At 47.4% G+C, this 16983-nt stretch overlaps 1 protein-coding gene across 3 annotated transcripts in view; it reads left to right on the top strand.

The window, feature by feature from the left end:
• TIAL1 (TIA1 cytotoxic granule associated RNA binding protein like 1) overlaps positions 1–16983 on the top strand; it is a 666746-nt gene that overhangs the window by 441777 nt on the left and 207986 nt on the right. For all 3 annotated transcript variants that reach the window (XM_078643920.1, XM_078643921.1, XM_078643922.1), the window contains one exon: positions 5980–6088. In XM_078643920.1, the coding sequence (XP_078500046.1) occupies positions 5980–6088 (109 nt within the window). The remainder of the gene's footprint in view (positions 1–5979; positions 6089–16983) is intronic.

Here is a 16983-nt window from a genome sequence, read left to right as displayed (position 1 = left end):
AGCTCCTTCGCATCCGCCATCTTTCTGGAGAGTTGGAAACATGCGGAGCTCAGTGCCCTCCTGAAGAAACCCACCGCGGACCCCACGGACCTCAAGAACTTCCGCCCCATCTCGCTCCTCCCTTTTCCTGCCAAAGTCATCGAGAAGACTGTCAACAAGCAACTATCCGCCTTCCTCGAGACAAACTGCTCCCTCGACCCCTTGCAGTCCGGTTTTCGGGCAAACCACAGCACCGAGACCGCCCTCATCGCAGCTACCGACGACATCAGGTCACTGCTCGACAACGGGGAAACTGCTGCCCTCATCCTCCTCGACCTTTCGGCCGCATTTGACACAGTCTGCCACCGCATCCTAACAACCTGCCTCCACCACGCCGGGATCCAAGGGAAAGCTCTAGAATGGATCATCTCCTTCCTCTCCGACAGAACTCAGAGAGTCCGCCTCCCGCCCTTCCGCTCAGCAGCCTACAAAATAATCTGCGGCGTTTCTCAAGGCTCTTCACTCAGCCCGACCCTCTTCAACGTCTACATGAGCCCCCTCGCAGCCATCGTACGCCAACACAACCTAAAAATCATCTCCTACGCTGACGACACCCAGCTGATCCTCTCCCTCACCAACGACCCCACCACCGCCAGAGCCAACCTCCAGGAAGGAATGAAAGACGTCGCGGAATGGATAAAGCTCAGCCGTCTGAAACTGAACTCTGACAAGACGGAAGTCCTCATCCTCAGACCATCCCCCTCCGCCTGGGACAACTCCTGGTGGCCCCCCGCGCTGGGCACTGCCCCCAAGCCCACGGACCACGCATGCAACCTGGGCTTCATCCTAGACTCCTCCCTCACGATGACCAAACAAGTCAACGCCATCTCGTCATCTTGCTTCAACACCCTGCGCATGCTCCGAAAGATCTTCCGGTGGATTCCCACCGAAACCAGAAAGACGGTCACCCAGGCCCTCGTCACCAACCGACTTGACTACGGGAACGCCCTCTACGCTGGAACCACAGCTAAACTACAGAGAAGACTCCAGCGCATACAGAACGCTTCGGCACGACTCATCGTGGACATCCCCCGCCACAGCCACATCTATGCCCATCTGAGAGACCTGCACTGGCTCCCTGTCAGCAAGAGGATCACGTTCAGACTCCTCACCCACAAGGCTCTCCACGACATGGGCCCCAACTACTTCAACAACCGCCTCACATTCTACACACCCACCCGCCAGCTCCGATCCGCCAGCCTCGCCCTCGCCACCGTCCCACGGATCCGCAGAACCACCACCGGAGGAAGATCTTTCACCTACCTGGCGGCCAAGACATGGAACTCCCTCCCCACCCACCTCCAGCTGACCCAGGACCACCTCTCCTTCAGGAAGCAACTCAAGACCTGGCTTTTCGAGCAGTAGCAGCACCCCCCCCCCCCCCCCCCCCCCCTCCTCCCAGCGCCTTGAGACCCTAGTGGGTGAGTAGTGCGCACTATAAATGTGCTTGATTGATTGATTGATTGAACTCGCAGCTCATGTACTCAAAATGGCTTCACTGCACTTACAATGTTTGTTGAATGGCACAGACACTGTAGGGGCATTTTGTTGATGCAGCGATTCCCTCACCTGTTGTATGGTGCACCCGGCCTTTAGGGCTGTAAGGCCTGATAGAGGGGTGACTTACCCATGCCTCGGGCAGTGTTGGTGGGCATGGAAATTAAGGATGTGTGCAATGTCGACTGTTCAGTTTTGTCTGCACCAAAACAGGCAGCCTGCAATGGCGGTGTATGGGTGTTTAACGTGAGGGCGTCTCTGATAGTGGCATAATACATGCTGCAGCCCTCAGTGGCCGTTTCTGGTCGCAATGCCCTTGGTACTAGGGATTCCTTTAAAAGTGGCTTTCATGTGGCCCAGGATGTGGCAATTGTGGAGACAAAGGTACAGGTTTTGGAAAGAACACAGGCCCTGGGAGCCTGATTGGCAGGGACCCAGGGCACACTCCGTCAAGTTGGCATCATGTATCTGGCAAAATATATGGGGTAACCATGCTAAAAGGGGCACTTTCTTACACAAGGCCCTCCATGCGAGCCCCTACATTCTTGCTCCCTCCAATTTTTGTACTGGAAGGTAACATTTTTCATTTCTATCACTTCACTCAGACGTTTCAGTGAGCTTCAGGCACTAGCTGGAAGAATCATTCTTCCAGCTACATAAAGATAGGATGGTACTACCAAATCCCACCTAAATCAATCTATCAAATTGGCAGTATTTTTCCCCAACCTGACTCAGTTGCAGAAAGGGCGCACATGCATTGGTGTACTGTGCCCCCTAAAAGAGTTCCTATACTCTCCTTCACTGCTAACGAATCTGATATTCAGGCCCTGATTATCTTGAGGTTGGAATTTGGTAAGGCCCTCTATATTGGACTGATGGAATAGTTGTTGGATAGGTTACATGTAGTCCAAAATGCTGCTGCTCACTTTCTTCTATATTTGCCAATTAGAGCAGATATGCCCCTTTATCTCCACGCCCTCTACTGGCTTCCTATTGAGAAAAGAATCTTGGGCAAGGTGCTAGTGCTAGTTCACGGGGCTCTATACCGGGGCTCTATACCAGACCATTCTATCTCAGAACATTCTATCTCAGAACAAGATTCACTTTCTAAGCTCCGTCAAGAAATTTGAGGTCCGCCAACAAATTGCTATCAGTGGCTCCCAGAATTAGGTGTGCCAGAATAGGCGGTAGGTAACCTGTCCATAAACATTTAGCAGTCTGAAATAAGCTCCGTCTTGAGCTCCTCACAGTTTTCAATGTTGTATTGTTTAAGAAAAGGCTGAAACCTGTTTTTTTGTGCAAGACTGATACAACAGGATCCTGTTTTACATCTGACCTGTGCTTGGGTGCCGGGGCACTCCTCGGAGTATCTGTGTGTGGTACAAGTTAACTTCAATCAGTTAATACACACTTTGGATGATAAAAGGGCCATTGTGTACTATATTAATAGAAACAAATCATTTGAAATACACAATAAATTGTTATCTTTTCAAAACCGCATAAAGGAAGAACAAATTTCTAAATAAGGCATTTCACATTGGCATGTCAAATCAATTTAAACCAGCTAAGCTAAAGCTAAAATAATTTTAACTATCCCTCCAAGAGCTCACTCTACTTCAATGGCATTGTTAGGAAATATACCTATGGCTGACATATGTAAAACAGCTATATGGTCTATACCGCATGTATTTACAAAACATTACTGTGCAGATGTCTTGGCTCGTGAATAAGCCAAGGTGTGCCAAGCAGTTCTATGTATATTTTTCAAACCGCTGTCATGGCTCGTGAATTAGCCAATGTGGGCCAAGCGGTCCTACATACATTTTTCAAACGGCTGCAACCACAGGTTAGCTACCGCTTATGGTGGACAACTGCTTTGCCTTCTATGCTAAGCATGTGTCTCTTCAGCCACACATGCCTTGAATGGAAAATGTTACTTACCTAGTAAGCATCTGTTTGTGGCATGTAGTGCTGTAAATTCACATGCGCCCACCCTCCTCCTCGGAAATCTCTGTTGGTTGCAGTTACGTATATATTACATTCCTTTTGCATGTCACTATACTACACTATCCTTTACACACCATCCTCACCCGCCTCATACTCAATCTTTCCAGTGGAATCCGAAGTAATGGACTTCTCGGACCACACCCAGATCTTGGAGGAGATTGTGAAAGATCTGCAGCGGTGGTTACTGGACACTCCCCCCCCCCCCCCCCCCCCCTCCTCCACAACCCACCAGACTCTTCTTCTTCCTTCCTCACCCAGAGTTGACAGTGGTGACTGATGCGTACTTTCTGGGTTAGGGTGACCTGGGAGAGACGGAGATCAGAGGCCTTAGGTCTCTGCTGGAGGCCTAGCTACATATCAGTCTGCTGGAGCTGGAAGCCTTCTGGTTGGTGTTAAAAGCATTCCTTCCGTACATCAAAGGGAGGCTGGTGCAGAAGGTGCTTACAGGCAACATCACCGTCATGTGGTATTGAAACAAGCAGGACAATGTGGGGTCCTGGAATCTTTGTCAGGAAATGCTAGACCTCTGAAAATTACTAAACAATCAAGGTATCTTCCTGGTGGTGAACCTCCTGGCAGGATCCTTTTAATGCTAAGGCAAACGAGCTCAGCTGTTGACGCCTAGCGAATCACTAGTGGCATTTACACTGGGAGGTGGTGCAAGGTTAGTTTTGTAATGGGAATAACCTTGTTTCGACCTGTATGCCTCCACCCGCTTCTGCATGTTGGCATATCCAAGGCACCTCTCTCTTCAGGACGCATTCTCAAGTCACTGGCTTTGATGCGCTTTTCTGAAAGGTCTCCAGCCCTTGTTTTCTCCCTCCCCTTTCATAATGCCTCAGTAGGACCTTATATTTAATCTGCACTCCCTTTGAGCTGTTTCACACCTGGTGCTTACAGCTCCCCACCCTCAAGACAGTGCTCCTCGTCGCCATCACCTTGGCGTGGTGAGTGATTGATTTCCAGGCCCACTGTCTTAACCAGCCGTGCACCACCCTCTTCCCAGACAATATGGTTCTGTGGACGCAAACATCCTTTTTGCCAAAAGTTGTGATGCCATTCCACATCTGTCAAACCATCACCTTGCAGGTATTCTATGCTCTGCCTCACCCCTCTGAGGAGAAGAGTCCATCGCTTGAACTTCAAAAGTGCACTGAGCTTTTGTATCAGTCACACCAAAGAACACCAGGTGAATGATCAGCTCTTTGTGTGGTGTTCTGGGGTACAAAATGCAAAGCCATGCAGAAGAGGACCACCTCGTCCCTTACTTTGCATCAGGATCTCCTATGCCTTGGCCAAAATGCAACCTCCAGAAAGTCTGCAAGCGAATTCCACCAGAGCCAAAGCTACTACCACCTGTCCTGTACATCTGCCAGACGGTTGCTTGGGCGCTGCTCTATATGTTCTCGAAGCACAACTGTCTGGACAGCCAGGTTTGCAGAGAAGTGCATTTGACCTGCTCTGTCCTGCAGGTCTTCTTGGTCTGAGCTAATTCATAGACCCACCTCCTAATAGGTACTGCTATGGTAGCTATTCAGTAGGTGAGGAATCTTCAGTTGGATCTCTCTATCAGAAGAACAAGTTAATTACTTTTGGTAATGCTCTTTTTCCTAGAGACTCTAACCGCAGAGTTAGCACCGACTCTCCAATCCTCCCTATTCTGTGATTTGGCCTCTATATTAATTAGATCCCAAGTGTAGGAATCTGCACACTGTGCAAAGTCAGTCAATTTGTTGTCTGGGCTTTGAATCTGGGGACTTGGACTGCCTTGACAGAAACTAATGTCAGCGTGCAGGAATGGTGCTGCCAAGGGCCCTGCATGCCATTTCCGGACTGGAATGGCTTCAATGTGGAGCTGCACAGCACCACTTACTGGTCCATAGAGGTACAGTGCAGACGTTTTCGGATTCAGTCTGATGTCCGGGAGACATTCAAAAGGTGAGGAGTGTGCCATTAGATAGTTTACCAGAAAGAGTGTTACCAAAGGGAAGTAACTTGTTCTTCAATGAGTAGAGGGTGAAGCCTGGACTGAGTGAGTTTTGGAGTGTGCTATTTGAATTTCTTTTGTTTTCTTTCTTGGGAGACACAACTTGTCTAATGCAACAGTTAAGAGGTTGAATTAATTTGCCATGTTGAAATGTCCTTGTACAGTTCAGTGGTGAGGAGGCTGCCGAGATCAGACCAACCTCATGTCAGCTGGTTAGGATAGTTTCACAGACAGGAAAGCTGTCCTTGAACAGTGTGGCTTCTGAATGGCCTGACTGAAAGGAAACCAATTAAGTGCTCCGCTGAATTGCGTTTATATCTCGGTGAGCTTTGTAGAATTAATAATGTAGAAATGTCTGGAAGATTACATTACTCTCTGCTGCGAATGTTTGTCTTGCCTATTGCATGATGTAACCTGGTACCTTACATGCTGTTTCTCTTTTGCTGCAGGATGCAGAAAATGCGATTGTGCACATGGGGGGACAGTGGCTTGGAGGACGCCAGATCCGAACTAACTGGGCGACACGCAAACCTCCTGCTCCTAAAAGTACACAAGAAAGTAAGATTACTGCAATCATTTCAACTTGCTAATACATAACTGTGACATCATTGTGGGCATTCCATTGAAAATATAATTTCATAATTCTCATATTGCAAAAGTATGGTGTTGGAAAAGACACCGCCCATGGTGTGGATATATTAGGGGGTAGAAGGCCACATATACATTTAAGGTTTCCTTTTTTCAGTGCTCATTTTTGTGGATTCCAGTGGCATTTTTCAGTGTTTCTATTTTGTAAAATTGTGGGGACAATTATTTTGTGTTGCACACTTGCATGTTTTCCTACATTTGTAATGTACGTTTCAGCCCAAAAGTGTACACTGTGGTATACTCTGAAGTTTCATCCTGCCATCCCCTTAAGCTCAACCTCAAAATCCTTCTGAGGTGCAGTGGTACAGTCACAATAATTGTAAAACAGTTATGCATTCTAAGCATGGCAGCACTGCTGAACAGTATAGTTAGTGTCCCAACACATTATAAAATTCCCTGCTCAGACATTCTAGTAATGATCGGCCCAGAGGCAATTGGATCAAACTGCTGTGTCAGGCTTTCCTCTCTGGCTCTGCAAGCTTTTGAATCGCATATCTCGAACAAGGAAGGATTTTGCTTGTAGTTAGTCACTTTTTACATATTGGCAACCCCGCCCAAACCTAGCATGACATTCATTTCAATTTTATCCATAGTCTTTTAATTGACACACATTAACGAGCCCCTCTTGCAATAGAATAACCTAATTTACTCTGTAGGAACAAAACATCTGGTTTGGTAGCACCAGTTACCCAGAGGAAGGAGGAAGCAAAGGAGTTAACTCTGTGCCAACAAGCGGTTGACCAGAAAACTTGGGAGACAGCACACCTGGTGCTTCTGATGCCAGACTGAAAGAATCTACTTCTTCGATGTCAAATTGAAGAGTCTTTCACATTAGCGTTGATGTAGCACGCATGTAACTGGCTAGGGAAAGAACAGAATGAGCAAGGTAGCATGCAGCTGCTGGCATTAGGCATCGGGAGGGGGAACCCTCCCATTAATTTGAGTCATGTGGAAAATTGCAAAAGAGGAGATTGCTATTCTAGCGGGACCACAAGTCCCAGGCACCACTGAGGGTCCAGGAAGCAACCCTTTCAACTAGCTGCACCTGATGCCCCGCGCCCTATATACCTCTTAAATTCTGAGCAGCATGCGCCTAGGGCTAAGCCTGATCGAGGGCAGGCCGTCCTGCACCTGTCATTACAAAAAATGGGGTCACCCTAAATGTTCTTGGACCTGGGTACAATGTGATACAAAAGACAATGGTCCTTGACCTTACTCGTAGGAAAAGAGATTAATCAGTACATCTTATGTATTCAATAAGTCATTTCTGAGCATGCTAAAGAACATTCCATCTGCTCATAATACTTAATAATTACTCAAAACAAAAAAACAGAGAAGTGCAGCAAACCAAACTCTATTTCACCATGCATTTTATTTTCATATCAAATGGTGAGGTAATTGAATTACCGAACACTCTGCATTTGATACTTACACATTAAGGTTGCTCCAAGGGGGACGTGCATAAAGAAGGGTGCTCAGATGTGCAGTGGTGAAGAAAGAAAAATCATGGCAGTGACTTAGGAAAACAAGTAGTACAATTAAGAGGGTGGACTTGTTGTAAATCACCGTCCTTATTGGCCTGGCCACAATACTAGTATGTAGCTTCTAGTTACAATTTCTCATAGAATTATATTCTCATGTGGCACATTTTAGATGGATTTGGGCTCCAGGCCCTTTAAAAAGGCGTCAACGTTTCGACCTGTCTTGCGGCCATATGGATGGGTTAGACCTCGGCCATGGGGTCTTCTAAAGGACAGGGTGGGGCAACCCTAGGTAGGGTGGTGGGCATTTGTAGTACCGCCTTCTAGGATGCTTGGGGTGTCGTTCAATTCCAATTATCAAGGGAACTGGTCCACATGCTCCTGTGTTCGTGTAGAGAAATCTAGGCTGGTAGTGTTACAACTGTTTGTACAATCTTAACTATATGGAAAACGACCAGACTTTGCTGTAGTGCGAGGGTAGTCCATGTAGTTAGGACATCCTCATTCGTTGCGGGAAATAAATTCCAATTGTGGCAAAAGCTTGAACGTCGCGTACCGGTACCGCCAGAGGTAGCAGGATACTGCTACCTCTGGCGGTACCGGTCAAGCTTTTGCAGCTCCTTGCTTTGATTAAAAGTGTGAGCCTGGAAAGGCAAGGACCTTATTTTTCCACCAAAGGTTGACCGCATATAGGCCATCCTCTGGAGCTGTGACTAAGACTGGCAAGGCAATTGCACCCTATAGTTTGCAAAGGGGCCTGATTGGCCTGATTACAACCTTATGAATTGTGTACCTTGGTACTCAAACAATTTCTTTTTATTTCTTAATAGCCAAAAATGGGCATAAGAAGTGCTGTGGATGGGGCATCAAGACCTTCAAAAGCCAAGACACCTTCAAATGCGACAGGCGACAACTGTGTCATAGATAGTATAGATAATCTTATTTCAGAATGTGCAAATATTATCAATTCTAATCTCCACCCGGGCAGTAAAAGTACAAACCCCACTCCAGCTGAACCTGAAAAGCGTATTCCTAGAATGTTAGAGAAACCCTAGTCTTGTGTCTGCACTTCCTTTTTGTGGGAAATGTTCACCACCCCTTTTCCACTAGCCCTGAGAAGTCCCAATCCGCTCAGGTCATGGTTGAAATTGAGTGCTGTAACCATTATTCTCCAGAATTAGGGTGTCTTTCATAGATTCACATGCTTGAATATTCCCCGTCGTCGGAGTGGGAGTCCCACGGTAAATAAAATAGCAATAATATACAAAGTATATATATATATATATATATATATATATATATATATATATATATATATATATATAAACATAAATACATATATATATATAATAACAATGAAAAACCTGAAATAGGTATAGAAAAAGGCATAACCTGCCCACCCAAGATTCTACATAGGAAAGCATGGGAGAGGAAAAAACCACATGCAGCCTATCCTTGTCCTTATGTTGGTCCAAACTGCAGCCAATCAGGCGACAGCAACCCTCTAGAATCTTCTCCTCAGAGCTCAGCACCTCAGATTTTCTACCGCACGTCGTGTGTAAGGGAGTCTCCCTGAGCTCTGCTCAGTTTTCTCTACTCTTCTGCTTTTTGCCTGGTGTTCCATCATGTCTTCAAGTAAGAAGTCCCTCTTCAGAGCTTGTTCTTCATGTGGAAAGCTTAGACTTTTTTCAGAGGATCCACACAGTAAGTGTATTTACTGTTTATACCCGGACCATGAAGTGGGAAGTTGTATGTCTGTAGAACTTTCTCCACTAAGACTTTGAAAGATAGGGAAGGCCGTTTACTCCTCTGGCTTCAGAGACTTAAAGATAAGGAGCATGTTCTTTCTGATGCTGAAAGCCTCATGTCTGACCATTCCCGAGCAGCCTCCAAAAGTAGTAGTGTGCAGGAGTTGCCTTCTCCATTCTTAAAAAAGAAGAACATGACTCTTTCTTTGGCCCCTGCGGTGTCTTCACCTCTTACTCCTACTTCTGGGCCCACGAGACCTGGCTCTCAGGCTTCTGCTGCAATTTCCACAGGTTTTTCTGTGAAGAAAACTGTTGCTCCGTCGACGACCGTGTCGACGACTGTTCCATCGACGAGATTGGCTGTCTCTAGTACCTTGACGACGACGGTCACGACGACGCTGGCTTCTGGGTTGTCTACAGCTTTTCTGTCGTCGTCGACGATGAAGGTGATCCTCAGTTCAAAGACTGTGTCGTCAGTCATTCCTATTTCGTCGTCGTCGACGAAGAAAATTCCGTCGACTGGTAAATCTTCGTCGACGAAAAGTGTGAAGATGATAGCTTCGTCGACGCCTTCGACGACGAGTTTTCCGTCAACGAGTGTTCCGTCGACTGCGGCCCCGTCGACGAAGAAGAAGCCTTTACTGTCGCCGAAGGTCCCGTCGACGGCTACGTCAACGAAGGTCCCGTCGACGGCTACGTCAACGAAGGTCCCGTCGACGACTAAGTCAACGAAGGTCCCGTCGACGACGTCACAGTCGACGGCTGCCGTGTCGACGAAATCACCGTTGACGACGTTTTCGACGACCACCGAATCCAAGAAGTCTTCCTCGTCATCGATGCTGACTACGGCGGGATCAATGCCGTCGACGATGGAGTCTCCAGCTGTGCAAACAGTGACTTCGATGCCATCTGCCTCTCTTCCTTTGCTACCACTGTCTTCCACCGCAAAAGAGAGTCTTAAGGTTCCAAGTGCGCAACTCGCACTTCCTGGTGATACACTGCCTCCCTCACCTTTGTTTGCTACAGACTCAGACCAGGAGTCTGAAGTGGATGTGCATGAGTCTTTCACTGACGCTCAAAGTCCATCGGATTTAATTATTAAATGCCAAGAATTCAGCAACGATGAGGAGGAACAATATGGCCAAGACGAAGAGATGCCTGTTCAAATTCCTACTGCGACGTTGCCTTTGTTGCTCATCTCTAACCTACAGAACATGTTAGACGACTATAACAGACATTTCCCTCCATCGCCACAAGTATCTGCTGTTCCTTCCGTCTTAACGCCTACGGCGGAACCGTCAGCTGCTCCATTCGTGTCTCAGTCACCTGAAGTTACTCAGAGACATACATCCATTCAAGTACACGCTACTGTGTATCAGGATGAGGTGGAGGAGAACCCACCTGATCGAGAAGATGGGGAGGTAACGGATGTGGATGCTGATGATAATATGGCGGAGTGGGATGACTATCGGGCTCAGACACCGTCCCCATCTCAAGTGCCGCAAGGTGATTCTCCTCCAGTTGATATTGCAAGTTTCCATCAGCTCATGGACAGAGCGGCTCAACGTTTTAAACTGCCACGAGTCCAAAGAGAGGAGGATTGTTTCCTCTATGATTTTAAAAGTCAGCCATTCAAGCAGATTCATACTGTGCCTATTATTGATTTCATCTGGGCTAAATGTGAAAAATTGATGAAAACACCAAATTCCTTGCCTGCCCAATTGCCAAGATTGGAAAAGAAGTATAAGGCGCCTGTAGGAACACCAGCATGCCTCATTGGGCAACCGAAACCGGATTCGGTTGTTACACAGGCAGCCCAGCGAGGATCTCGGAATCCTGCATCCACGATCACAGCGCCACCGGACCGTGAAGGCCGTCGCCTTGATGCGATAGGCCGCAAATTTTCCACGATGTCATCCACCACAGTGAGGGCGGCTAATGCCATGGCCATTTTGGGTCGTTACGACCGCCAGATATGGGCAGACATAGCACCTTATGTGGCTATGCTTCCGGATGCTTCAAAGACGGAGGCGTTTCAACTTCTCCAGGAAGGCGAAAGAACATCAGAAGAACTGATTGATTGTGCAGTTGATGTGGCCTGCACTGGGTGCCGACAGCTTGCGGAGCTGCTGTCTTACGAAGACAAGGCTGGTTACGCTCCACCTCCTTCCATCAGGAAGTTCAAGCAAAGATTCTTGATATGCCGCATGATGGCGAATCACTTTTTGGGGCACTCCAGTCCATTAAAAAGGACACGGAAACAGCACGTGCCTTGGGAACTCTGCAATTTAAGAAGCAGCCCTTTCGGGGTGCTCGAGGACGAGGCACCAACTCTAATTTTCGTGGAGGAAGCAATCGGTATCGCCCCTATAATCAAAACAACCAGCGTTACTCCTATACTCGACAACAGTCGTCTCGCCAACAACCAACCAAGAACTACAGAGGGAAGTCCACTTATAGAGGATCTTCCAATAAGAGACAATGACTTGCCTTTGACTCTACCAATTGGAGGTCGAATCTATCTGTTTGGTTCTCAATGGTCCTCCATCACCACAGACCGTTGGGTTCTGGACATTGTAAAACACGGCCATGCCTTAGAATTCGTCGAAATCCCTCCTCCGACTCCACCTTCCGGACCACCTCCTCCGCACCTCACGGAACTTTTCCATCAGGTTCGCCTTCTGATTCAAAAGGGTGCAGTAGACGTAGTGCCAAAGTCTCAAATGGGGAAGGAGTTTTATTCCCGTTTTTTCCTGATCGTCAAGAAGAATGGAGAATGGCGACCAATTTTGGACTTGAGAGCGCTCAATCAATATCTCAAGAATCAATCCTTCCGCATGCTAACGCTTACAGACATCTTGCGTTTGCTCTGTCGTAGATTTCATGGCTACAGTCGACCTCAGGGACGCCTACTTCCATGTCCCAATACTTCCAAGTCATCGGAGGTTCCTACGATTCCAGGTGGGGCAACAACATTTCCAGTTCAAAGTACTGCCATTTGGCCTCCGCTCCGCCCCTCGAGTCTTTACCAAGATATTGGCTCCGGTCATGGCTTTTCTTCGCCTCCAAGGTGTGCAGATATTCCCATATCTCAACGATTGCCTTCTGAAGTCGCAGTCCCGCTCACAACTGCTTCGCCATACCTCCCTGTGTCAGAGGGTGTTTCGCTCCTTGGGTCTGTCTCTCAACCTGGAAAAATCCCAATTGCACCCTGCCACTTGCAAGGATTTCCTAGGGGCCACGTTAGACACCACTCTAGCGAAGGCATTTGTATCCCTGGAACGTCAACAAAGGATCCTTCGTCTAGTGTTTCTTCTACTGTCAAAACAGTACGATTCAGTTCGACTGCTGAAGTCATTTCTAGGGATGGCATCAATGTGCATCGCACTCATCCCACATTGCAGACTACGGACACGTCCTATTCAAGAGGAATTAGACGGGCAGTGGCGTCAAGTCACCGGATCCTTCAGCGATCTGATTTCTATCACGACCCGCATGAAAGCAGCGCTCCAATGGTGGACACAGCCATTGCATCTTGCAGCAGGGATGTCGTTCCTATCAGACACTCCAGATCTTACGCTCACAACAGATGCATCTCTGGAGGGATGGGGAGCACACCTCCAGGACCTGTCCATAAAAGGAAAGTGGTCGGTACATCAGAAAACCTGGCACATCAACAAATTGGAGCTCATGGCCATTTTCCTAGCGCTCAAGTCGTTTCAGCCCGTGCTGCTAGGAGAGTCTGTCCTTATACAAACAGACAACACAACCTGCATGCACTACATAAACAAGCAGGGCGGAACGAAATCTCCGGCGCTGTCTCGCCTGGCACAGGCAATTTGGGACTGGTCGCTCAAGCACCAAATCATGATCACCGCAGTTCATCTCCCAGGGTTGTCCAACCTCCTGGCGGATTCCCTGAGCAGATCCCGATCATCAACCCACGAGTGGGAATTACATCAACCAACTCTCGACATGATCTTTCGCCGCTGGGGTCGCCCAACACTAGATCTCTTTGCAACACCGGAGAACCGGAAATGCCCAGCTTACGCAAGTTGGCATCCCCACAAAGGGTCACAAGGCAATGCCCTTTTGATGAACTGGTCAAATCTGTTTACTTACGCCTTTCCTCCAATCCCTCTAGTGCCTCGGGTGCTTTGGAAGATACGCAGAGAACCCTGCCACATCCTTCTCATTGCTCCCAGGTGGCCATGACAGGCATGGTTCTCGGAGTTGCTCCTTCTGTCTCAGTGCGAACCCATCCTTCTACATCCTCGGATGGATCTTCTTTCCATGGACAGGGGTCTAATTTACCATCCGGACCCCTCTTCTCTGAGCTTATCAGGCTGGAACCTGAACACTGTAAATTTGCACATCTGACCATTCCTCAAGAATGTCGAGACATCCTTGCTCAAGCCAGAGCTCCGTCAACTATAAAAACTTACAAGTTGAAATGGAAGCGTTTCTGCCATTGGTGTGCTGCTGCCGGTGTCCATCCCTTGCGTGCGACGCCTGCTCAGCTCCTCCCTTTCTTCTACCAATTGGCTCAGTCAGAATTGTCTCATGCGACTTTAAGAGTTTTTCTGGCGGCAATTTCACGCTTTCGCCACGATGGCTCCACCTCTCTCTGTTCATCTAGGATCATATGCCAATTTTTCAAGGGACTATTTCGTAAATTTCCACCAATTCGGCGCCCTCCTCCTGCGTGGCGCCTTGACATTGTTTTGACACTATTAATGACTGCACCGTTTGAACCAATACATAGAGCTGACCTCAAGTACGTCACCTGGAAGGTGGCTCTTCTTCTTGCTTTGACGTCGTCGCGTCGAGTAAGTGACATTCATGCATTTACCATCAAACCACCATTTCTACAGTTTCAATCGGATTGTGTGCTGTTACGCACTAACCCTACTTTTCTTCCGAAAGTACCTTCAGGTTTCCACATTAATTAACCTGTTATTCTGAAGTCTTTCTTTGCCAACCTGCAGTCTTCTGCGGAACAACGCTTGCACTCCTTAGACATTAAACGGTGCTTGAAGTTCTACATCTGCAGAACGGCCCAGTTCCGCAAATCTGACCAGCTCTTCGTAGCTTATGGGCGTTTTCACAAGGGACGTCCCGTTACTACACCTACGATAGCCCGCTGGGTGTCTTCGGCTATTGCTTTCTGCCATCAAAAGGCAGGCAAACCTTTGCAAGCTTCGGTGAGGGCCCATTCTACAAGATCAATGGCGTCCTCTACTGCACTGTTTGCCGGTGTCCCGCTGCATCAGATCTGCAGAGCAGCCACGTGGTCCAGCAGGCACACGTTCACGAAACACTACTGTCTGGGTGCCATGAATGAAGGGGATACCGCAGTAGGACAAGCTGTGCTTCGTAATCTTTTTCAATAAGGTGAGCCTGTGTTCTACCCTCCTTCCTTTTAGTTTCCATGTACTTACTACTGTTTTCTATATATCTATGTACTCCATACATATGATTTTCAGTCTTTATTCTGCATTGTAACTATGGAAACTTTCTTTGGTACGGACTGCTATCTATTCTTTATTCAAGCATGTGAATCTATGAAAGACACCCCAATACTGGAGAAGAACAATTGTTACTTACCTGTAAACAGGTGGTTCTCCAGTATTGGTGTCTTTCATAGATTCACATGCGACCCTCCCTCCTCCCCGCAGAGGCTCTCTTCTCCTCACAGACTCTTTGGTCACTCTTGTGCTCGAAAATCTGAGGTGCTGAGCTCTGAGGAGAAGGTTCTAGAGGGTTGCTGTCACCTGATTGGCTGCAGTTTGGACCAACATAAGGACAAGGATAGGCTGCATGTGGTTTTTTCCTCTCATGCATTCCTATGTAGAATCTTGGGTGGGCAGGTTATGCCTTTTTCTATACCTATTTCAGGTTTTTCCTTGTTATTATATATATATATATGTATTTATGTTTATATATATATATATATATATATATATATATATACTTTGTATATTATTCCTATTTTATTTACCGTGGGACTCCCACTCCGACGACGGGGAATATTCAAGCATGTGAATCTATCAAAGACACCAATACTGGAGAACCACCTGTTTACAGGTAAGTAACAATTGTTCTTCTGCTCTTTCCCCAGAAGATGCTGTGCCAGAGAGACCTCAAGTTGAAAGATCTAGTCTATCTAACACGGGGATTTTTCTAATGTTGTAGAGTTTGAAGGGGGTAATTGGGGAGTTGAAGGATCAGGTCAAGGCACTACTAAAGGTCATGAAGTATCTCAATGGAAGTAACAGTAGAGGCCAGGTGCCAAGTAGACCTGGGGGTTGGAGGGGACTGTGAGGGTATGCGTCCCCCCCTCCCTCCCCCTGAATCCCCCCCCTCCCCATAGCAGCCACTACTGGTTAACTTTACTCAACCCCCGCCCACCATGCTTCGCTGTTTCCCTATCACAGCTGATGCATCAATGCAAGGTGGATGAGTTTCAAGGCAGCCTTTTTAGGGCGGGTTTGCAGGCGAAAGCTGTAAGCGTAGATTTAGGGGAGGGGATCACTGGATTTATGCATCTGCTCCTACAGAGACCCTATAGGATATATACCAGAGAGATTAACAATAGTGGCTTCTATATCCCCTTCCATAAAAACTTCTATATCCCCAGAAAAGCAGGGAAAATTCTGCAAATGGTTTACCTCGTGCATGTCTCGAAGCTGATCCTGGGAACCAGGGAAGGTAAGAACTTGCTAAGCAAAGTAATCCTCTGGTTCCAAGAGGTCACGCCTTGCTTCTCGATCATCAGGAATTACATTGTAAGTATAGAAAAGATAACTTCCCCCAACGAACCACAGTAGGATGTGGGTCTCCTTATTTAACGCAGGCATCTGGTAGAGGGCCTTATGGCCATTGACTCCTGAACTATTTCTTGCGCAAATACTGACATACCGATAAAATATCGAGCCCCAGTCACTTCACCTGAACTGAGCAGATGTGGGAAGGGGGTGAGAAGATGGGAGTTCGACTTGCAGGGTTTTGGACTGACTGTGTCCCGAGGACCCCCATCAATGCTGTGATAGGGACCAACGGTTTCTTGTGGAGTGCCTGCAAACTTGTGTAACTTCATTTCAAGTATTGTCTAGTTCCTCCAGCAAGGCTGGGGTAAATTATTTTGGGCCGAATTGTGAATGTTTGTTGGTACAGTAGCCCCAACAAGTGAATAGTTCCCATGATGCCAGAATCGAGCGGAATCACAGTGGTGGCATTAACTCCCAATCCTCTAAAGAAGCTAGCTTGCATCATCAGTCATTGATAACAATTGCATCCCCGAATGTAGTTAGGGTATCCAAGCTGTTACCTGAGGTGGAATGGGGCCAGTTCATTGATGCTTTCGATATTTGCCTGCTTCAGGAGATATGGTGCCTCACCCCTTATTATAGGAGTGTGTTTACTTTTGTATGAATGCAATCAAGTCTGGTAGGGGTTGGCCTTCGCGAGTGCTTGGAATCTGGGACAAAAGTGCATTCCAGTGTAAAATCATTACTGTCCCCATTGGCTCTCCTGATATCTTAACAGTCAGGTTGATGTTTCCTTCTGGTCTAGC

Source organism: Lissotriton helveticus, chromosome 5_1 (genome assembly GCF_964261635.1).
Source record: "Lissotriton helveticus chromosome 5_1, aLisHel1.1, whole genome shotgun sequence".
NCBI classification, from domain to species: Eukaryota; Metazoa; Chordata; class Amphibia; order Caudata; family Salamandridae; genus Lissotriton; species Lissotriton helveticus.
This window is presented reverse-complemented; position numbering and strand designations above follow the sequence as displayed.